Source organism: Eschrichtius robustus, chromosome 12 (assembly GCF_028021215.1).
Source record: "Eschrichtius robustus isolate mEscRob2 chromosome 12, mEscRob2.pri, whole genome shotgun sequence".
NCBI classification, from domain to species: domain Eukaryota; kingdom Metazoa; phylum Chordata; class Mammalia; order Artiodactyla; family Eschrichtiidae; genus Eschrichtius; species Eschrichtius robustus.
Window position 1 is genome coordinate 95218897 of NC_090835.1, and position 22509 is coordinate 95241405.

The 22509-nt window shown below is 41.9% G+C and overlaps 2 protein-coding genes across 4 annotated transcripts in view; both read right to left on the reverse strand.

The window, feature by feature from the left end:
- Positions 1 to 9029: 9029 nt before the first annotated feature.
- Positions 9030 to 19077, reverse strand: RBM24 (RNA binding motif protein 24). 3 transcript variants are annotated; one of them, XM_068558078.1, is made up of 4 exons: positions 18846 to 19077; positions 17610 to 17733; positions 16114 to 16168; positions 9030 to 9472 (listed from the first exon to the last, which is right to left on the reverse strand). In XM_068558078.1, exons 1-4 carry the CDS (start codon positions 19011 to 19013, stop codon positions 9109 to 9111), a joined length of 711 nt encoding a protein of 236 aa, XP_068414179.1. In that variant the 5' UTR covers positions 19014 to 19077; the 3' UTR covers positions 9030 to 9108. The 3 variants fall into 3 exon arrangements, with proteins under 3 accessions (XP_068414179.1, XP_068414181.1, XP_068414180.1); XM_068558080.1 differs by lacking the exon at positions 18846 to 19077 and adding an exon at positions 18530 to 18686; XM_068558079.1 differs by lacking the exon at positions 18846 to 19077 and adding an exon at positions 18187 to 18240.
- An 807-nt stretch (positions 19078 to 19884) lies between these two features.
- STMND1 (stathmin domain containing 1) overlaps positions 19885 to 22509 on the reverse strand; it is a 108669-nt gene continuing 106044 nt past the window's right edge. Inside the window, exon 6 of the mRNA XM_068559229.1 lies at positions 19885 to 20187. Coding sequence (XP_068415330.1) covers positions 19885 to 20187 — 303 coding nt within the window. The remainder of the gene's footprint in view (positions 20188 to 22509) is intronic.

A 22509-nucleotide genomic window follows, 5' to 3' on the forward strand; every position in this document is an offset into this window, starting at 1 on the left:
AGATGACTAAATAGTCATTATAACCCTTAGTACTGTGACTACCTAAATGTTGACAACAGAAATTAAATTCAGAAAATGAGCACAGAGGCATTTGTGCTATGCTATCTTTCTGTATATCTTTATATATTTTTAAGCGTTTTAATCATGTAAATAACTTGCCTTGGAGTCCTTAAATTTGGTTTTGAAGGGTCTATAGAATTGAAGTCATGATTGTTAAACTTGCCTTAGAATTTCTGAGACAATTCCTAGTGACGCAGAAAGGGACCGCTAAAATAATCCAGTGGCAGTTGGTCTTTGGCATCATCCAGACCTGGGTTTCAACTTACAGTTCTACCACCTTCAGTTATGACTTTAGGCAAACTACATTAGCCTCCACGTCAAGTGAAGATAATAATGCCAAGTCTATAGTGAGGCTGTGAGGATTTAAGATAATGTATGCAGTTACTTACAATTGCCAAGATATGGAAGCAACCTAAGTGGCCATCAACAGATGAATGGATAAAGAAGATGTATATATATACAATGGAATGCTACTCAGCCATAAAAAAGAATGAAATAATGCCAACATGGATGGACTTGGAAGGCATTATGCTAAGTGAAATAAATCAGACAGAGAAAGACAAATACTGTGTGATATCACTTATACCTGGGATCTAAAAAAAATACAACAAACTAGTGAGTAAAACAAAAAAGAAGCAGACACATAGATAAGAGAACAAACTAGTGGGTACCAGTGGGGAGAGGGAAGAGGGGAAAAGCAAGATAGGGGTAGGAGAGTAAGAGGTACAAACTATTCTGTATAAAATCAGCTACAAGGATATATTGTACAACATGGGGAATAAAGTCAATATTTTATAATAGCTCTAAATGGAGTAAAACTTTTAAAAATTGTGAATCATTATATTGTACATCTGTAACATATAATATTGTACGGCAACTATACTTCAATTAAAAAAAAAAAGAAAAAAATAATGTATGCAGTGTCTGGCATAAATGGATGCCCAGTAAATGGTAGCCAAAAATCTAGACATTTAAAGTAAAGAAGTGTACAATGGTAATAGAAAAGTGTTCAATTTGATGTTGACTATTATCAGTATTCCTTTTCTGATACAAATCTATCAGTATTTCTTTTCTGACACAGAATGACTCTTTGAAAGCGACAGCAGGGGCTGCAGGGAAAGCACCAATCAAAGGATCTGTGAGGTAAGATTTTGTGTGTGTGTGTTAGTTTCTGCTTTATAACAAAGTGAATCAAAGCTATACGTATACTTATATACCCATATCTCCTCCCTCTTGCTTCTCCCTCCCACCCTCCCTATCCCACCCCTCTAGGTGGTCACAAAGCACCGAGCTGATCTCCCTGTGCTATGAGGCTGCTTCCCACTAGATATCTATTTTACATTTGGAAGTGTATATATGTCCATGCCACTCTCTCACTTTGTCCCAGCTTACCCTTTCCCCTCCCTGTGTCCTCAAGTCCATTCTCTACGTCTGCATCTTTATTCCTGTCCTGCCCCTAGGTTCATCAGAACCATTTTTTTTTTTTTTTTAGATCCCACATATATGTGTTAGCATACGGTCTTTGTTTTTCTCTTTCTGACTTACTTCACTCTGTATGACAGACTCTAGGTCCATCCACCTCAGTACAAATAACTCAATTTCGTTTCTTTTTATGGCTGAGTAATATTCCATTGTATATGTGTGCCACACCTTCTTTATCCATTCATCTGTCGATGGACACTTAGGTTGCTTCCATGTCCCAGCTACTGTAAATAGAGCTGCAATGAACATTGTGGTACATGACTCTTTTTGAATTATGGTTTTCCCAGGGTATATGCCCAGTAGTGGGATTGCTGGGTCATATGGTAGTTCTACTTTTAGTTTTTCAAGGAACCTCCATACTGTTCTCCATAGTGGCTGTATCAATTTACATTCCCACCAACAGTGCAAGAGGCTTCCCTTTTCTCCACACCCTCTCCAGCATTTATTGTTTGTAGGTTTTTTGATGATGGCCATTCTGACTGGTGTGAGGTGATACCTCATTGTGGTTTTGATTTGTATTTCTTTAATGATTAGTGATGTTGAGCATCCTTTCATGTGTTTGTTGGCCATCTGTATATCTTCTTTGGAGAAATGTCTGTTTAGGTCTTCTGCCCATTTTTGGACTGGGTTGTTTGTTTTTTTGATATTGAGCTGCATGAGCTGCTTGTATATTTTGGAGATTAATCCTTTGTCAGTTGCTTCATTTGCAAATATTTTCTCCCATTCTGAGGGTCGTCTTTTTGTCGTTTATGGTTTCCTTTGCTGTGCAAAAGCCTTTAAGTTTCATTAGGTCCCATTTGTTTATTTTTGTTTTTATTTCCATTTCTCTAGGAGGTGGGTCAAAAAGGATCTCGCTGTGATTTATGTCATAGAGTGTTCTGCCTATGTTTTCCTCTAGGAGTTTTATAGTGTCTGGCCTTACATTTAGGTCTTTAATCCATTTTGAGTTTATTTTTGTGTATGGTGTTAGGGAGTGTTCTAATTTCATTCTTTTACATGTAGCTGTCCAGTTTTCTCAGCACCACTTATTGAAGAGACTGTCTTGAGGTAAGATTTTGTACTTAAAATCCCCCTCTGAGTTGTCCTGGGACTTCAGGCACTTGCTTCAACTTCCCGCTTGGTCAGTTACACTCTCCCAGTGTATTATCTTTCCATCGGGCATTGGTTTATGCCAAGCACGTTGCTGATCACGATCAATGATAAGCATATGGAGTGTTTTTAATTAATTAATTAATTAATTAATTTAACTGAGGTACAGTTGATTGCAATATTATATGTTTCAGGTGTATAACACAGTGTTTCACAATTTTAAAAGATTCTACTCCATTTATAGTTACTATAAAATATTGGCTGTATTTCCTGTGCTGGGCAATATATCCTGTAGCTTATTTATTTTATACATAGTAGTTTGTACCTCTTAAACGATTATTCCTATGTTGCCCCTCCCCCTTCCCCTCTCCCCATTGGTAATAACCACTAGTTTGTTCTCTATGTGGAGTGTTTTAAAAATATTACTGATGAAGTAGCAATAGTGCAGAAAATCGGCATTACATTTTTTAATACGGTTGCCTACTGATAAGCAGGTACAGAAAGTACAGTTAGATGTCAGGCTAAAGGTCAGAAGAGTGGATTCAATTGTAATTGGGAATGAATCAAACATGTTCAGAGCAACACTGAAAGCTTCCTCAGCCCCCTGGAATCTTCTACCCCCATTCTTCTCAGAATTCATACCTACGTGCAGGAATTTTGCCTCCACTAATTCAGTGGTCACTTGCTCATATGTCACAGGAGATTGAGGACAGGTGCTAAGGAACCCAGGGGAAGCGCATAGGGTTCACTAGAAAGAACAGGGTCAGGAAGCAGTGTGTTGAGGTGGTGGGCACAGAGGATGCGGTTTCAGGCCACCCCAACTTGAAATCCCGGTTCTGCACCACGCTGAATTTGTGGCTTTGGGCAGGCTGCTTATGGCTCAATGGGGATACCATTGCTTACCTTATGTTTAATGAGGATTACGTACAAGCATCTGGTACACGGTGTGTGGTTAGTGGTGCAGGCCGCTTCCCTCGCATCCCTTTGCAAACTTTCTGTTATTTCTCCAAAGGCCCATCAATAGGAGCGACCAGCATCGCATCGAGGCAGAAGCAGCAAAGCATGTGCAAACACCGATGTGAAGAGCTCACCTTTCTCAGCCACAAATGACCTTTTGATACGTAGAAGGAAAGTATGCTGGTTAGCAAGGTAAGTACATTTTCTTTAATCCTCTTCCTCTCTTTTCTGACTCGCTTGTCTGCTTAAAATGGAAAGTGAGGATAGATCAATGAATTCCACTGTTCCTTATCCCTGGAGGCCCAAGGGCCCTGATGAAGCTCTATCTGATCCTACCAAAGGCACCATAATTGTCTGTTTCTACCAGCTTTCAGTTACAAAAAATATACTCCTTTTTCTTAAACATCTCAACCTTGCAAGCATAGTTCAAAAATTCAGCTGTTGTCCTGTCTTTTAACTAGAAAACTAGATATCTAATTCGTGTCCTTTAAATGACCCCCCCACCCCCTCACCCCCAGATGAAGTCTCCTGCCACCCAGCCAGCCCCTCTCCCACTCTTCCTTACAGCAGACCCCTTAGCGGCAAGTCCTCACCTCATGCGATCCGGCCCACGTGACTCCCACTCCGTCATCTCATCCCCTTTCACTTGTTTTTAAGGGAAGCTTTTTTCTTTTCTTCATTATTTTCTTCTACTTCCTTTGCACATCACTCTTTTCTCAAATTTCAAAATGTACATAAGCAAATGCAGGATGGAAGTGCGTACTCTTAAGACTCTCCAAAGGCGTCTTCTCTATCTCCTTCGCCTCACCTGAGGCACCTACGGCACAGGTGGCACAGCTAAGAGTCAGAGTATTCAGAAAGCAAACAAGTTCATACCTGATTGGGACTGTCAGATGAACATAGATTAAAAATAGAGCTAAACCACAACTTTCTACTTGGCAAAACTATGTTTTTGTATTTCACGCTCATTTTGGAAGTCAGTCTGAGATATTTGCCCTTTTAGGAACACATTATCTGAGCTTTTAAACGAAAAGAAATAATGATTGTTACTCAATCCCTGTTATGATGTTATCAGAATGACCTCTAAGTGTGGAAAAATGGAAAACAATGCACAGCCTCCAACTCACTTAAATTATATTGATAGCTTAATGGTAGCATCTTGAATTTAAAAAATAATTGCATTCATCTTCTGGGATACAAGTGACTGGAAAGAAGGGTACTTTCTGACTAAGTTGGTCAAGAATGACCAAATCCTGTGCAATTTTGAGACAGCACTAATTTATGATATCAAAGCTAAAAATCCTTTTTCTTATCTAAAGTTTCTAAAGTGCTTATACATGCATGTATTGTCTGATTTCCTTCTCATTTTGATTTATGATTGAGATTTCAAAGTCTGGAATGTAAATGACTTAGCTAAAATCATTATTGAACTTCTAAAATTCAACTCAGAACAAATATCAAAAATGAAACCTCTTCTGTATGAAGTGCTTAAGCAAAACAATGTTAGAATTTCCATGGAAACAGCCTGGAACTCTTGAAGGAAAAGAGAGGACAAAAGTAAGCATGAAAATGCATTTATTTATTTTTTGGTTCCTCTGTACCTCTGCCCCTGCAAACTTCAGGCTGTCATCTTAATGAACGCTTTCAAGCCTCAGAGGGAATTAAGAAGAACAATATTTGACAGGAGTGAGGAAGGAGCTAAATATAGTTCCCCTGTGAGAGAAATATATTCCATAATCTTCTCCTCTCCCCTTCCTTCCCCTGAGCAATCTCTCCATCTTTCAATGTGATTTTTGTGCCGCTCTTGCTGTACAGCAAGTTTAGCTGTGACTTGGTTGGGACAGAACGAAGGTAACATGAGATACTTTTATCCTCTTTTGGGAGGGTCATTTCATACAAGACAACTGCTGAGGTCCATTTCCAAATTAATATTGTATATATTCCCACAGTATAATTTCCATCTGCCTAATAGTTCAGAATATCTAAAATGCTCTCATATCAGTTAACTCATTTGATCAGTACAATCTGAGAGGTAAACAAATCAACTATGTTGAGTACTATCAGCTTACACGTTACCAGGATAGAAGGGTTCAAGATCACCCTGCTGGTAAGTAAAGAAACCAGACCTTGGCCAGCAATTTGGATCTCAGACCATTGCTTTCTCCGACTATACAAATACAACTAACCTCCTGACCAAGGTAGACATTGTGTCATGGGTACTCTCCCCTCTTTATTAGAAATTAAGAACTTTTATTTATTTTAAAAATACACGTTTTAGCATTATGAAGTAAAAATCTTGCCCTCTCTATAACTGCTAATATTGATCAGTAAATACCGCCAAGAAAGGTATAGTCAGGGATACATGGACTTTTGGTTTCCCTGAGTATGGCTATTTCTGACAAGCTTTTCCCAGAACCTATTTTTAATTGATAAATCAAATAATGTTTCATTTTAAAGCTCAGCAATCAATACATGACTTACAGAGGACAAAAGTGACCTTTTGTAAATCTAAAACGTTAAACGTTGAACTTGTCTTTTGGAATAATCATTGATGCATTGGCTGAACTAAGTAACTTAGAAAATTATTTTACTGATCCAAGATAATACCTTGGGGTGCAATAAAATCTCTCCCTAGGGATACAGTGGTATCTATTTTCTTTGGAAAATTAAAGGCAGTTAAGGTTGGAGATTATGATGGCTCTAAATAGGATGATAGTCATCATCAAGTACAAAGTCTGGGACCTCCCTGGTGGTCCAGCGGTTTTGATTCCGTGCTTCCAATGCAGGGGACACCAGTTCCATCCCTGGTCAGGGAACTAAGATCCCACATGCCGTGCGGCCAAAAAAAGAAAAAATAGAAAGCATGATGGAATCTGTTATTGTAACTTTCTGCTGCTTATAAGTTTTGAAAACTAATGGAATTCAATAAAAGATATCATATCATGCATTTGGGAAATATTAAGACCAAGGGACCAACAGACAATCCATTCCATAATTAACATAACATGTATACTTTAAGACAATATGACAGTCATTCATTTGATGTTCTAAGATATACATTATTAGATATGGCCACATCATTGTGGACAAAAATTTAAAAATAGTAACACTCCAAGAGGTGACTTCCTCTTTGGTTAGCTTTCACTATAGGGCATTACAACAAGTGCTACCAGTAATCACTTATCTAGATAAATAGTAATATATTTGACTGTGCCAAGTAGTTGATATACTTTAATACTTAAATAACCATTTAAGACAGGTAGTACCGTCCAACATTATAGATGAGAAATCAATAAAAACCTCACCCCAAAAGTGAACTACAAAAAGCAATGTGTTCCATTCACATTGCTAGTACCTGGTACAGGCTAGCACGAAACCTCAGTTTACCTGATCCCAGCATCACTGTGCTACTCCAGCTTCGAGTTGACTGTTCCCCTCTACAGCCCATTCCTTCCAAGCAACCTTCAGGTAACCAAGTATCACTGCCATGAATCGTCCTTTAGGGTTCACTATTGGGGGAGGACCTATATCATTTGCTAAATGTAAGGCAGATACTGAGTTAATGAAATTTACTTAAAAGGTATAAAAGCAGGGCATCTGGGAAGCTTTCTGCTCACTGAAAATGTTACCTGTAAATCACAGCCATTAATTCTAGTTAAAGGGAGAAATCATTCCACTTTTACAACAAAATTAGAAACAACCAATGCAACAAAAGTTTTTAAAAATTATATTTAATACAAGTGAATAGATTAGAAGATCTGAAATGTTATAAAGCAATATACACAATGAATAAATAATTTGCACAGGAGAGTCATGTCTACATTACATAACACTGTCTAGTACGGGAATACTTAAAGTAAATCCAGTGATAATGGAGAAAGTCCATAAAAATGCTAACCTGTCTTCCCTTGTATGAAATTGTTCAAGTATAAAAATCCAATACAGTGTAAAATAGTATTCAATTTACTTTAAGAATAAAAATTGCAAGTATTGCAGTTTCAGAAGAAAAATGTAAAGCAGCATTTAAAAACTACATAAACTACATAAGAAGAGTGTTAAACTAATGAAGTACCAATAAATGAGAGCTACACGAGCAAAAATCAGAGAAGGAAGCATGAAACTAGCAATAGGTCCTGTTAAAAATAAAAATAAAAAAACCTAAAAACTAAAATAAACTAAAATGTGTTAATGTAAGAGTACTCTCTTATACAGTGCACATATGAATTTAAATAAATCCAAGTCAACATCTTTAGTTGAATAGGTTAATATTTAATATGCTACATCTAGACCTACTAAATAATTTATGCCATGAGATGAATACATAATTTTACAGTGTCACATCTAAAGTTCCTTTCTTTAGAGTGCAGCATAGTAAAACTTAAAAATAAATATCTTAAATAGCATTACTATTAAGGCACAGTATAAACCACATTATCATTAATTGTTGAAGAATTGTAATCTCATTAACCTTGTTGTCTCATGTACTGTATTCACTAATAAATAGTTTTAAATATGACTCTGAAATAGATACTAAAAAGTGTAAAATTATTTAAAAAGGGAAAAAAATAAATGTCCTTAAGACAGTTCTTAAGGGTTTAGAGTCTGCAAACTTTGCCCGCCTTTAATCATAAGCCACGAGTCGACACAATAAATAGAAAGAGAAGGCTGTTGTAGTAAAAGCCTGATCCTATTTCAGAATCAGAATTGCTGACACCAGCAGATACAAGTTTCCCAAAATTGAAACAGGATGGGGAGAGGGATTAGAATGTGACAAGCTCATCAAACAAGCACAAGTGATGTGTTCTTTCCAGAACTGTGTGTGTTATTGATTGTCTGTACAGCTGTTGCACCCATTCATTCCACATCACTTGTTTCACAGTCCCACTCATCCACTGGGTAGATGAGAAAATAGCTTTGGTGCCTGTCCACCATTTCACCCACCGCCATGCTCCTAGATTGATTGTTCGATGCCCATTTTTGAGAGTAAGAACATTACCTTCTTGAAAAAGTTCTCTAGGCCATAGTGACTGCTAAAACTGACAATCAGTGCTTTCACCATTTTTTTTTTTAAATCTGCTTTTAAATGTAATTCAAGCTACATATTGCTCACTCTGTATTCCCTGGTTCAACTAGATTCAAACAGCATTTTCTAACTGGTAAAAGGCAGTTTGCTTCCCTGATACTATAAAAAGAGCAAAAGTAAAAATCCCGTTATAAAAGTGAAGTTCCATTGTTCCTCCTGCCACCGTTTCGTTGCGGCCTTTTATTTACTCAGGCTCTTTGGGATTGATTTCCAAAACTGCGCCCACTCCCCCCCTCATTCTCATCTCTTTCACGTCTAGAACTACTACTGGAGTATTAAAAAAAATAATCATCATAATTCTGCTTCACAATAGCATAGCTTTTTTTTTTTTTTTTTCTTTTTAAAGCTGTTAAGTCAATGTTAACTCTTATTAGCTACTGAAAATTGGGAAATCGGGAGGGAAAGAGGAAACAATTCGACTTTGATCAGGTTCTGGCCTATTGCATCCGGTCTGTTTGCAGCTGCTGAGGCTGATACTGGCCAAAGGCGGCGGCGGCGGCAGCTGCGGCGGCGGCGGCCGCCGCGGTCCCAGGTGCGGCGGCGGTGATTGGCTGCTGCACCGCGTAGCCGTAGCCCCCGGCCGTGACGTAGCCCGCGGCAGCCGGGGAGGCTGCGTACGGGTACTGGTCGTAGGCGGCGGCGGCGGCGGCGGCAGCGGCGGCCGCCGAGTACTGTGCGTACGCGGCTCCCGTGTAGTCAATGTAAGGTGCGGTGGAGGCGGCCGCTGCGGTCGGCTGGACGTGCGGGATGACCACTCCAGGCTGCACAAAAGCCTGCGGATAGACATAGTGGGCAGGTATCCTGTCGAGAAACGGAAAACAGAGTCAGGCAGGAGTTGCCTCCTGTCTGGAGCATGGCTTCTGCCGAGATCAGACCAAACTCAAATTTAGTGGTTATTATGAGCATAGGGTTGCCACAATATCGACTTGCCAGTCACCTGTGAAAGTACTCTGGCGGGAGCCCAAATCATGGAGTGCCCCAGAAGGAATTCAACAACGAAAATAGGATACCCTCCCGGCCAGAATTTTGATTCAGGATCATTTTGGAACCAAGAAATGGCATGGAGCCAAAGTTTGGAAAAATAAATCAAGTTTCAGGAGGGTCTCGCACAGAGGAGGTATTTAATAAATGCTGAATTGAGTTTAAGACTTGAGAAAATTTTGTGGTGAGTTCGTTCAACAAAAACGGTTTGGACAATAGAAAAATTCTTAACCGTGAAACCAGGAATCCAAAGGGAATCTGTGATCGTTCAATTCCATAAGGGTGATGGCCGGTTTCTCAAAAACTACAGTAAATTTCAACAAAAGCCGTATGTTTATTATCATGGCAACCCTACTGGAAATTGCTATGCAGACTCAGCACACATTAATCTCTCTGCAACCTCAGTCACCCTTATTAAAGATAATAATAATGAAAAGAGAAGCAGGCGCCAAAATAAAAAAGGAGTTTAAAAGATCACAAGTGTGGTAAACACAGCAGAATCACACTTCTCAAACGAACTGTAGTGCAGCTCACTCTATCACAAGAGGCTGTTGTGGGAAGCTACAGAAATGCTATTAACATTCATGGCAGTGATTCCCAAAGAGATGTGCAGCACGCTTTTGGTCTTTCTTTCTTTCTTTTTCTCCATTAAATTCATAAAGACACAAGGGTCAATCAAACCTGTTTGACTATCAGGCAACCGAAGGTCAGCCAGCTTGTTTATCTCTATGCAAGACAGACAGAAGGGGTTTTGGGGAAATGATGAGGTTGAGGGAAAAGGTAGGGTCAGGGAAACACAACTAAATATTTCTAAAATTAATATCAACTTAAAAGGATTACACAATAAGAGTAAGGAAACTTTTTTTTTTGAGCATCTACTAAGTCTTGTTTTATCCTCTAACTCAACAGAAATAGATTTATTAGCATATCTGTTTTAAATCTTCCCTACTGGTAGATATTTTATACAAATCAATTCTATTATGGTGTATTATCCTGCAAAAGTTCTAGAAAGTGAAACAAAATTGAGTACCTTTTAAAATGATACATTCAGAGGTCACATACAAGACACACTCCAATGGCCTTACTTAAAAGTTAATTTTGTTAAAAAAAAAGAAATCACAAGAGGTATTTTTAAAAAACGATGCATCTCAGTTCTCACTCTTGCGATTCATAACTGCCCAGTTAAAACGCTACCATGAATATCTGATTTATTTTCATCCTTCTTTAGAATAATCTCCATCAAAACCCCCTATATTTCTAAAAATATGACACCATAATGCCATCTGGTTGTTGCCAAAAGCAACTTACAAGAAGTACAAGCACAAGTAACAATCTTCGAATTTTAAAGAACTCAAAACAGAAAACTTCATATTTAGATTATGAAAACATAAATTTTGCTTTGCCTTTTCAGAGTTTTACTGAAAGCACTCATTAACCAACATCCATGGAAAAGATGAATTTATCACAGAGGGTAGTGAACTTTGACCCCAATGATAAAAATACACTCAATTTTACTAGACTTGTAGATCTTTCCCAGTGCCAGGAGAAACGACGTCATCAAGTGTTTCTGAGGACACTTAGAGATGTTCTTAATTGCTTGTCAGAAACCAAAAGGGTGGTCATGCACACACTCAGAACTTCTCTGCAGGTCAGGTGACTGGCTCGTTCAGAGCGACAGGTGTGGCTTTATGAAACACCGTCCCTGGAGGCCACCGTGTCCACGATGTGCAGACACGGATAAGAAAGCCTTACTCATGCCAGTTTACATGTGGTGATGGACAGCAGGGGCTGCAGCCGGGCTATTTTTGATCCTGTCATGCGACAAGGGTTTCCAGCGGGTAAAATGTCTTTATAAGGCCAAAGTAAAACATCTATCAGCTCCAAAGGCCAGCCAGTATGAATCTCACTGATACTGAAACATTAACCCCTGTGCTCCCAAAGTTCCAAAGACAATATGATAGTTGCTAGGCTTGTATCTCTAAATAAAGGTGGTAACTGAAAAGTTTAGCCTACAAAAAGGCAGGATAAAAGTGTGTGTGTGTTTGTGTGTGTGTGTGTGTGAAGAATGCTTTAAGTGATACACAGGCAGTGTTGCTTACAGGACTCTTGTCTCTGCGTTTATTTTACATTAATAGTTTTCACTTGAAAATGCCAACCAATGAGTGTAAAGTTCCTTGGAATATCAGAAACCTACATGAAGTCTGGCAAGGGTTAGGAAGCTATCTAGCAAGCAAATGAAACCCTAGAGTTTTTAAGTCTTAGGGAAAGGAGAATCCAGAAGACCACGGAGAGACTAAAATAGTTCAGAAGGCAGGCAGAATCGGACTAAAGGGTGAGGTGGCACTTCTGAAGCAATTCCTGTATTAGGAGTTCTTTTAATAGTCTGCGGAACCCATTAAGGCAATTTGGGAATCTCCCTCCTGCTAGAGAGCTACCAACATCCTTTCCCTCAGTGAATCATAGAATGTAAATGCCTAGCAGAAATAAAAGCACAAGAGCAAGGCCGACACCTCGGACAACTTTCAAAGAAAATTCACTATGTTTTCCTTTTCCTCCTATCACTTCAGGTCCCTCTGGCATCTCTCTGTGACTTCTGACATCCTAAAGGGTTTCCTCTTTCAACCCATCACATAAACTGCTGACACAGGCTGCATCTCATTCACTTGTTTAAAGTAACCTAGGTCCCTAACATCCTACCAAACTAAGTGCAAACTTCTTAAACTTTGGCATGCCAGGCCTTTTATACTTCTGGCTCCAAAATACTTTTTCCAGTATTTCTTCTCACCTTTCCTTGAACCCAGATCAGCTGGGCTCCTTAATGTTTCCTGGACATACCACACACACCTAGAGCTTCACCTTCGCTCGTGACATCCCTCTGTCAGGGATGCCAATCCTCACTCCATCTTTACCTGTTGAAATCGCAATCCTATCTACCCTAGCTCTACCACTCACCACGTGTAAAGCCTTCAGGAATTTGCTTCACCTTTTTAGTCTCACATATTTCTCATAAGTGAAATGAACCTAGTATTTCCAATCCTAGTATTTCCAACCCTGAATTGCTGTGCATTAAATAAAATTATCTATGTGAAGAGCCTACAGTGAGGAATATATTCATGGCAAGAGTTCCCTATCCTCCATCATAGTTTAAAATCTAGGTCAACTTCTACCTCTTTCATGAAGACTTCCTAGATCCCACCAACCTGATGTCTCTCTGCCTTATCTGAAGCCATATAGACAGCCCTTCTGGGCGCTTCTCAGTTTTCTTACTAGATTATAAGAGAGAGCCGAGTTGCGTTTTCCGGACTACAGCTTGACACAGAGGAAAGAACATGGCTTTGGAGGCCATGATTCGGAACCTAGAACCAGACTCTATCACTTAGTAGTCCCTGAGGGAAGTTAATTAACCTCTCTGCATCTCAGTTTTTCACCCATGGAAAGGACATTAACAGTGCCTTCATCAAATAATTACTGTGATAATTAAATTATATAATTTATGTAAATCCCTTATCGGTACCAGGCAAGTAGCAGGTGTTCAGTTAATGTAAATTACTGTCCCTCCTGCTCCACTTAGTGGACAGTATAATACTTATTATGCATTAACACAGTTAGAGTAAAACTTAGCACTTATAGGAGTACTAAGTAAATATTTAAGTGTATTTCAATGTGATCTAAACTAGCCCGGAATTTTCTACTCACAGACCCATAGGCTCTCCTCTCCAACGTTTCAATAAGAAAATGATTCTTTCAAATATAAAATATTTATAAGATATTGTTTAGCAAATCCACACATTTCTGTACATCTGCCCACTGTGTTACATCAGAAATTCCTTCAGGCCAAGGTTTTTCTCTTTAAAGGCCCAGAGTAATCTGGGGGTCATTTAAAGACCATATAAAAAAATAGTTCCTAGAATTTCAAACAGGTCAAGTAAGATTAAAAATTCTCAAGCTTCTTTCCAGGCCTAAAAATAAGAACATGTGGCATTCAAATAGAATTTAGGATGACCAGGTGTGATTTGTTAGGTACAGACTCCGGGAATTAGAGCAGTGTTAAGAATCCCTTAAAAAAGAAAGAGAAGGCTTGCTTGGTCTATTTGGAATGCTATCTATTTCTAATAAGAATCTCAAGTTCAAACAATTTATGCAAACAGTAATAATCATCATCCTTTATAAAGACAGCTAATATTAGAAGGGATGAAAAACCAAAGGTTACTATCAAAATAGGCTTCATTTAAAATTTCCATATGACACATCTTATTCTGGTTGTTATTGCCCTTGTGCTACTTTCTTTCTCAAGGATCTGTAAGGACTACCACAGCCAGTCCAAATTTCTATTCTAGCTCTCAAGACCCTCCATAAGAGTCTGGTTTCTCCATGAGCTGAGTCTTTTCTCCTCTTTGCCTTCGCTGATGCTCCCCTCATCTTACAGCCTTTAGACATGTCCCTTCTTCCTTTTACCTGCCCAGGACCCACCCACTGGTCCAAGGCTAGTTCCAGTCTTCACAAAGCCTTGTCCAACTCCTCCAACTCACCCATTTTCTTGCTCTTCTGAATTCCTTTTGTACTTAAAATAATACGAAGTAATTTAGCAATTAATAGTTCCTGATTCGTTTGTGTTAGTTTGGCTTCCCAAACTAAAGTGCAATCTCCTTATGTTGTACCATCCACTAGCACAGAGAAAAATACTCATGTGCTAATACCGGTTGATCGATTTAGCTGTATAACAACTGTCTCAAGATTATTAATGTGAGATCATGACTAAGTTCACCATCACTTCTTAAGATGGATGTTCTCGTCCCCAATTCTACCTTAAACATAGTCTAGACCAATGAGAGGGGGATCCACAGAAGTAGTTGGACCCATCAACCCACTGTTTATCATCAGTATCCGGAATGGTTTGGCTGGGGCATTGATAAATTGTTATGGGTATACGAAGGCCCTTTCTAATCATATTGGACAGAAGACTCTTCTACGGTTTAAAAAAAAGTAAGGGTTGTCAGTAAGTGAGATCTCGATATGGTAAAGGGAAGGTTATAAAGAAGGTATTCGTGGAAAATATAACTTGACTCTTCCAAGTCAAATTATTATTACTTTTTTGGATCTATTCTTGGAGACACATAAGGTAGACATCTATCTTTGTAGATAGAATCCAACCTTCCAGGTTACACAAGTAGATATTCAGGTGCTAAGCTAGAAAAGAAACTGTTGTTGAGAATGAAACACTTCTAAACAGTTAGAATATTTAAAAAGAGAGTGTAAATCTCTGGCATTAGAGTTACAACCATGTTGATCAGGTAGAAAACAGCCAAAACAGACCCTAGGTGTTCGGAATAAATTGAGGTAGTTGGGGATCTCCCACCCATATCGCGTCTGAATGGAAGGGAAATGAGGGAGCTTGGATGAGGAAAGCTGGTAATCACAGAACCCACAGAACACAAATATAAGCAGGCTGTTCACCTGAGTCAGGTCTGAAAGGTGAAAGTTAGTGCTACTCTACTCAAAAAACTGGCCAGTGTTAATGAAATCTGATGAGAGTTGTTGAACCTTTACATTAGAAGGCCTAGAAGTGGATATACATTGCCAAAGAAAGAACTCCATTCCCAGAAAAACACCCCAGTAAAACAGAAACTTAGGACATGCAAGCGATGAATCTGTATTCTTACAGAGGGAAATCACACCATTTAGCACTCACTACAAAAATATGGTTAAATGGAAGTCACAGGCTACAGCTTAAAAGCAAGGAAAAAAAAGGCCCTTTGCTTCCCATGGCAAAGTCAAAAGTCAACACCCGTCAACACCACCACCAAAACCAAAAACACAAAGAGCCCCTTCCCCGAGGAAAAGAAAACACTTTCACTACAGCTCTTTTCAATTAAGTAAAAAAGCACACAGTTTAGCTATCAACACCACTTCATTACTGTAATAAATAAAATAAAGCACACGGAGGTCTATTGACTATTGTGAAAAATAAAACAACAACAGCAACATCCATGCATCGTTAATCACCATCTGAGCTTGTGTGTCTGAGTCTACTGGTTACAGAGTTTAATTCCAAACAGAACTATTCCACCTCTTATCATCGTATCCTTCTGATCAGTTAGCTTAACTGTATACGAGCCCTGTCAGGTTAGAAAGAGATAAATACAATTGAGTCAAGTTGAACAGTAGTAATGGTGTTGGGACACAATTGTCTGGTACACAAGTCATACCTGGTATTTTTGTTTTGTTTTGTTTTGTTAATCATGAGCTCAAATGTGTCTGTTTTGGAGGCTGCATACTTGGTCAGATAACTCGACTCATCTAAAAATATTTATTTTATCAGCATTCAAAATACACAAACATATATAAATATGTATAACCAGGAACAATCTGTGACATGATGGTCTTATCTGGATATAAAAAAGAGGCAGGTTAACAAATGATATCCATATTGAAACTTAGGAGGGCCTGATTAATTGACTTACCCAAAAGGTCTTTGTATAAGGGCTGGATGAAGCTGTTGAACACCAAAGGCAAAACCTAACAATAAAACATACCACATTCTCTATTTGTGCATGGTTAGGCATTTATTACTTCTACATATAAAATGCAATCAAACCTTTCACTTAGAAAAGGTAATCATTCTTTTAATACTTTAGAGAAAATATTATACATATTTTTAAAAGTCATTTTACTAATGTTATTGTTGATCTAAATAAAAATTTTAATGGGCTACAAGTGGAAACTAAAAATGATCTGCAAAGTTTAGTTGACAGACACAGAATAAGACCTTAGAAAATCAGACACAGAGAAAGTTCTTGTGGAATGAAACCAAGAACAATAGGACTTGATAATGAAGTTACATGTCACAAATCTTCCTACAATTCTGAATCATGATCTATAAAAAAGCCTTTTTAATTTGGAACATTCTGGAATGCTTTGGACAATGCTTTGGAAGATTCTGGATTTTACAGATTATAGTATTAAAAATTCACAAAACAAACTCTTCTTTCTTTTCTGGATAGCGTACACAGACACACACACACACACTGTATTAGACAAATACATGTTTTTTAATGCTCACAAATATTTGCACATGCACCCCCTTTCTTGACAACCTAGTTCCCTAGTAAATCTGTTTGGGTTGAAGTGTCCACCTCTTTCCAAAATTTCAGATGCACAGACTTAAGAATGAAGAGTACACGACTTAATCAAAGTTGCATGCCCAAGAAAAAGATTACATTTGTTCAAGAGTCGATTCACAATTATTTGTGCTCGTGCAAAGGGCAGTGTTGTAAACCATTCAAGAGGTCATGTTTTCACATAAACAAAATTCTCTCCCTTTTGGTGACTAATAGCTATGTGACTCTGGAGTAAACCCTTTCTCATCTCTGCAGCAATTTCTTCATCTGTGACATAAGGCTCCTGGAGTGCATGAAATCTCTTCATCCTCTTTCATTACTAAGATATTCTGGGACTTTATTTTGAACATTGACCTGCCAGGAACCACCACCCCTATGCTTCTCTTGGCTCAGTGTTCCAGTTGAATTGCCCGCTCTGAACACAGGGCAACGGGTGGCAAAAGGAGAGACAACACTAAGAAGTATAACCAGCTGGAGTTGACACATTTGGCCCATAGCATCCACATGTGAATGATCTACAAGTGGCTAAAACCCAGAAAGTGGAGAGTGAACTATGGTTGTATATAGGAAACAGATGAGTCAAGCTCAAGCCTGAGTGTGTGCAAACTGAACTGACCCCCAAGATCTATTTTTTGCCCATAGGTACATTTCAAGTCAGGAAAGGAGTGTTTACAACTCTCATCTACCTTTAATGCCTTGGTAGAATAACCAGCCACAGCTCACCTTTACTAAACATCTACAGATTCTCAGGGAACTAGTGTCTTCCCAATCAGGGATTCATTCTATTCAGAAGTGGGGGGTCTCTAGTTGGGGGTGGGGCGTCGAGGGACATTGCTCACCTGGTTGCATGATCCTTGGTTTTGCTCCCAAGTATGCCAGATTCACATTGGCCTTCCTGCCATCAATGATGGGGTTGGGATCCTTGCAGGCTCTTTCGGCAGCAGCCCGGTCAGCCATGGTGACCTTAGCAACATACACACACAGACATACACACAAAGCTCTAAATCAACCCCTGAAGAAACCAACAATCGCACTGGAGAAGTCATTCGTGTTAATAAAACTGAGGGGCGGGGGGGTCTTAAACTTTTGCTTTCTTTTTTTTTGGGGGGGGGGGGCTGGAACTTATCCCTTGATCCTCCATCCAAAACAAAACAAAAGAAGAAAACAGAAAGGAGGAAAGAAAGAAACACCGCCCTCCCACCCCTCAAAGTTCTAAGGGTGCTAGTAGGGCCTAGTAGAGATTTGGAAGCCTGAATTCTGTCTTAGAACTCCTCCAGATTCCCCCTCCGCCGACCATTCCCCAGGTCCCTACCCGGCCTGAGAGGCACTGTTTGCTTTAAAGAAAGACTAGCCTCACATCCGGCCGGTGTTCCCAACCCCGCAAACACTCCCCAGCGACAATAGCTATTGTCCTACGCTGGGGCTCCCGGCTCCTCGGCGGCTGAATTTGCTCGCTGAAATCTCCAGGAAGGTTACTATGCTCTCTTTCATTTCGGCAAAGAAAGAGCCAGAGGTTCATCTTTTAAAAGAACTCATCTTTGCAATTAAAAAAGGGTTGGGGAGGGGTGGCATAAGAAGAAAAGCCCCAGACCTCCTGGGGTGTCCCCTCCCTGCCCCAGCCGGAATGCCAGGAAGACACACGCATTTTTACAAAGCAACAGCGCGCTGAACGACCGGCCTCCAACCCGGGAGTGCAATTCGAAGGGGCTACGGCCCCTCCCTCCCAGACCTCCGCACCCCCAAATCCGGCAGTCATTACAGTTCTCTCCCTCCACCCCTGCTCCGCCTGTCCGCCGACACCGCAGCGCTCTCGGTCCCCTCGGAACCCCGCGAGGCAGGCGCCGGCCCTCCCTCCCCAGCTCCGCCGCGCGCAAACTTTCAGTTCAGCCGGGAGCGAAGGGGCAGCGCCGGTCACGTCCGCTGGGGTCCTCGCGCGGCCACGCCGAGCCCCTCACTCCCAACTCCGACCCCTCGGGCCAAGGGCCACTCTGTCCCTCCCCGCCCCCGTGGTCCTCTGTTTCCCCGCCAAGCTCTTTATCGCCCCCTCCACCACCATCCCCATCCGCGCAACTTACAAATCCGTAGCCCCGGGACTTGCCCGTCTGCCGGTCGGTGATGACCACCGCCTCCTCGATCTCGCCGAAGACCTCGAAGTACTTGCGCAGGCTGGCGTCCGTGGTGTGGTAGGGCAGCCCCCCGACGAAGATCTTGGTGTACGTCGTGTCCTTCTGGGTCGTGTGCATCTTCGCGCCCGCCCCGCGGCTCGGGCTCCGGCTGCGGCTGCGGCTGCGGCTGCGGCTGGGGCAGCGGCTGCGCCTCCTCCTCCGGCTCCGCGTCTCCCGCACTCTGGCGCGGCCGCCGGGGGCTGCGGGCGAGCCCGGGGGCGAGGGCGGCGGTGAGGCGAGGGCGAGCGGCCGGGGTCGGCCGAGGGCGCGGGGCGCGCGGCTGCCGAAGTCGCCAGCAGCCCCGGAGACCTGACTTCGCTCTCTCCTCCCGCCCCCCCTGCCGGTCACGGTAAAATTCTCCGGATCGTCTGGGTTAGGCTCCGGTTCTGTAGGATGTGCAAACGGTTTCCACTCACCCGGCGGGGAGGCCAAAGCTGAAAAGGGAGGGTGGTCCTCAAGCGAAGAACTGGGTGCGTTTAGAGGTAGATTTTTCTTTCCTAGAAATTAGGTAGGTGTCTCGGGTGCGGCGCGGGGAGGGTCGGCGATGAGAGCGTCCGGGCGCGAAGGTGGGCGGGCGGGGGGCGCGGCGGCGGCGGGGCCCGGGGCGGGGGACTCCGCGCGGCTTCGGCTCGGGTTCCGTCCCTCCCGCCGCGGAAGCTGGAAGACAAGTGGCGAGGACGCCTCTCCCCCTCTCTGCTCCCTTCCCCCGCTGGCCGGGGGTCGGCGCCTGGCTGGGGAGGGGGCGGGCCGGACGCCTGCGATTGGCCGCGGCCGCACCTGGGGCGCCTTGCGCCACCGCCCCCCAGCTGTTGGGAACAGCTGCTTCTCTCCCCGCGCGGCGCGGCGCTGGGCCGCCGGGCTCGGGCACTGGAGCCGGCGCTGGGGTAGGGCTGGGGAGGGCTGGAGGCGGCTTGGCTCTCGGCGTCGCCTGCCCTAACCCGTCAAAGTCCTAGGGACTCGGCGCGGCCCCAGCCGGGACCCGGGTTGCGGGGATTGCGCCCGAACTGGGAGCTGTGTCGCCTTCCAAAACGGCGACGCGAGGTCTTTGCGCTCGGCCTCGGCGACAGGGCCGGCGACCCGCACTGACGAGCTGGGGGGTGGCGCGGATGCCTGGGGCGGTTCGCTGGGAGGCCAGTTCCCTCCCGGGCGCGGGGGCCCAAGAGCTCCGCCAGCGATACCGGAATTGGATGCTCCCGGGTCTGGAGAGTGAGAAGGAGGGCCCCCAACCTTCCTTGACCCCAAAGAGCGGGTGCTGGGGAGAACCAGCGAGGCAGAGCCAGGAGGGAAAAAAAGCTTTGGCCCTCGGGTGCGCTGCGGAGAACCACTAGCTTTCATTGCTCACCGCCCAGCCAAGCTAAGTAACCGTAGACACCTGTCTATCAGACACCGCTTTCTATTTCAAAGGACCATAAATTAGTACTTCACCTCACAGTCACCAAATCTGTGTTACCTCCTTAACTTATTCCTCCCTAACTATTCGGGAAGATTGGTACAGATTTCTCATCATAAATCCTTCCCACCCACCCACCCCCCCCCCACAAGCAGAGAGTTAATCAATTTCCTTCTATTTGAATTGTAAGGATGTTTAGTGACTTGATCTCAACTGTCTTATCAGGATGTACAGTAATTGTAAGAGGTGTAATTTTTGAAATCGACTTGTTACATAATCACTGGTTTCTACCAGCAAACGTTTACAGCATTTGTAGAAATACAGACTTTAGTGCAGCCCACATATATTTATTTTTTATATCAGCTTTTGGCAACTTCTTTTTATCAAGAGTACCTTCAACTAGGCTGTAAGATCATGGTCGTAGTTGAGGTTTGGATGAAGATATTTAATGTCCCCCACCCCCTACTGTTGGCACACAATTTGCTTTTACGTCATTTCCACCAGGAGTGTCCACTGAAGTCCACCCAATAACTGCCCCTGGGCTGCAACATTTATTCTCTTTAAAGCAGTTCAGTATGTTAACCTATTAGAGAGGCACATACTTCTGTTCTTCTTTCCAGGGCACCTCTGCAGTCAGCCCAAGAGGATGAGATATATTGCATTTGCAAAAGCTAATAGGAATGCAAATATTCTTGTGCAAAAGGTTGAATTCTGTTCTTCCTCTTGCTGACATCTGCATGAGGTTGACCTTTTGAGGTCATCAGTTTCTTTAAGTTTGAACCCCCAGCAGGAGATAGAAAGAAATCTAAAGTTTCCTGAGAAAATGTTTGTAAAATCCAGTTGAAGAAAAATATTTTACAGACATATGAGCCAGAAAGTGAAATTGTAAACACCCTCTCCTCATTGCTTAAGTAAAATACAGGTTTAAAAGGAACTCTGTGTACTGGTACAATGAAAGATGATTTTTTAAAATCAGAAAAACAAAGCAGGCCACGAAACAGAGGAGGTGTGTTTTTTTAATATTCAACATCCATCTTGCGGTGTCACTTAAGAATTACTGTACTTAGATGAGGCTCAGGCAAAACATCTTTGTGAGGGGAAACTAGTTACAGAGAAGAGTGACTTTGGCTGTCTCACTTCTCTTCCTACCGGGACAGGAGCCCACCCCAGAGGGACTGTGATAAAGGGCAGAAGAGCGTCTGGGAGGGTAGCCAGAAGCTCCAATGTTCACTAGGTGAAAGTGGTGAGATCTACAAGGAAATTCCGATCCTATGCTGGGATACCTGTGTTGTAGAACTCGGCTTCTGGAAATAAGATGCTTCCCTGCCATAGTCCTAGAGAAACTAATGCAGCCACCCTCCCCCTACCCCATGTAACTCCTGCCTGGTGTGCTTTTATTCCTTCAATCCAACAGTAAATTTATAGCTTCATTTGAAACTTCCCTCATTTTGTATGAAATGATACCTGGATATCCCTGATTTTGAATTCCAAAGATAATTAAAGCATTATCAATAATCTGGTGTTATGTGATTCACTGAAAACAAAGGTTAAGAGGAATGGAGCTTCCTTATTTTCCAAACCAATCTGAATAGAAGCCATAACTCATACCCGGTTCTGCTTGACAAACCATTGAGTGCCCCCCCAAAGGCAGGCACTGGGCTAGGGCCAGGCGTTACTGACGCTGGGTTTGTGTGACATCTGCACAAAGGTGGGTACAGTTATTATGGCCAGATACATTCTCAGTGGATTTATGAACCTGAGCCATCAGACCATGTAGCCTTGGGGGCATAAAATCTTTCTGAATTCAAAGTTTCAAGGTTATTAAGTACCAAATATTTCTGTATAATTACCCAATACAAATTCAGGTTTGAAAAACAATACTGGGGTAATCCTTTTGCTTGCTCAGCTGCTTTTGGCAGAGAAGAACGCTTGTATATTCACAGACCTCGTGCAATATGATGTGTGCCTCTTTGGAAAGAAAGAGCCATAAAGTACTTTAAAAGTTATAAATAGGTTCCACGTTTGTCATATCCAAATGACTACATATGGATAGCCCTGAATCCTTGGTTCCTACTCCATGGCAAGATCAATATGACTTTATTACTTACAGTAAATTATTGTCCACTTGGTTCAAAATCTTTATCTGACTATTAAAAGCCAAAACCAAAGTTACAAGTTTCACAT

Bases quoted from the DNA above. Each gene is read 5' to 3' on its own strand.
- RBM24 (XM_068558078.1), bottom strand. From the start codon at position 19,013: ATGCACACGACCCAGAAGGACACGACGTACACCAAGATCTTCGTCGGG. The intron at 17,734-18,845 runs GTAAGTTGCGCG...TATGTTGCTAAG, and splicing joins AGTCCCGGGGCTACGGATTT to GTCACCATGGCTGACCGGGC. The intron at 9,473-16,113 runs GTAAGTCAATTA...GTTTCTCGACAG, and splicing joins CTTATACAAAGACCTTTTGG to GATACCTGCCCACTATGTCT.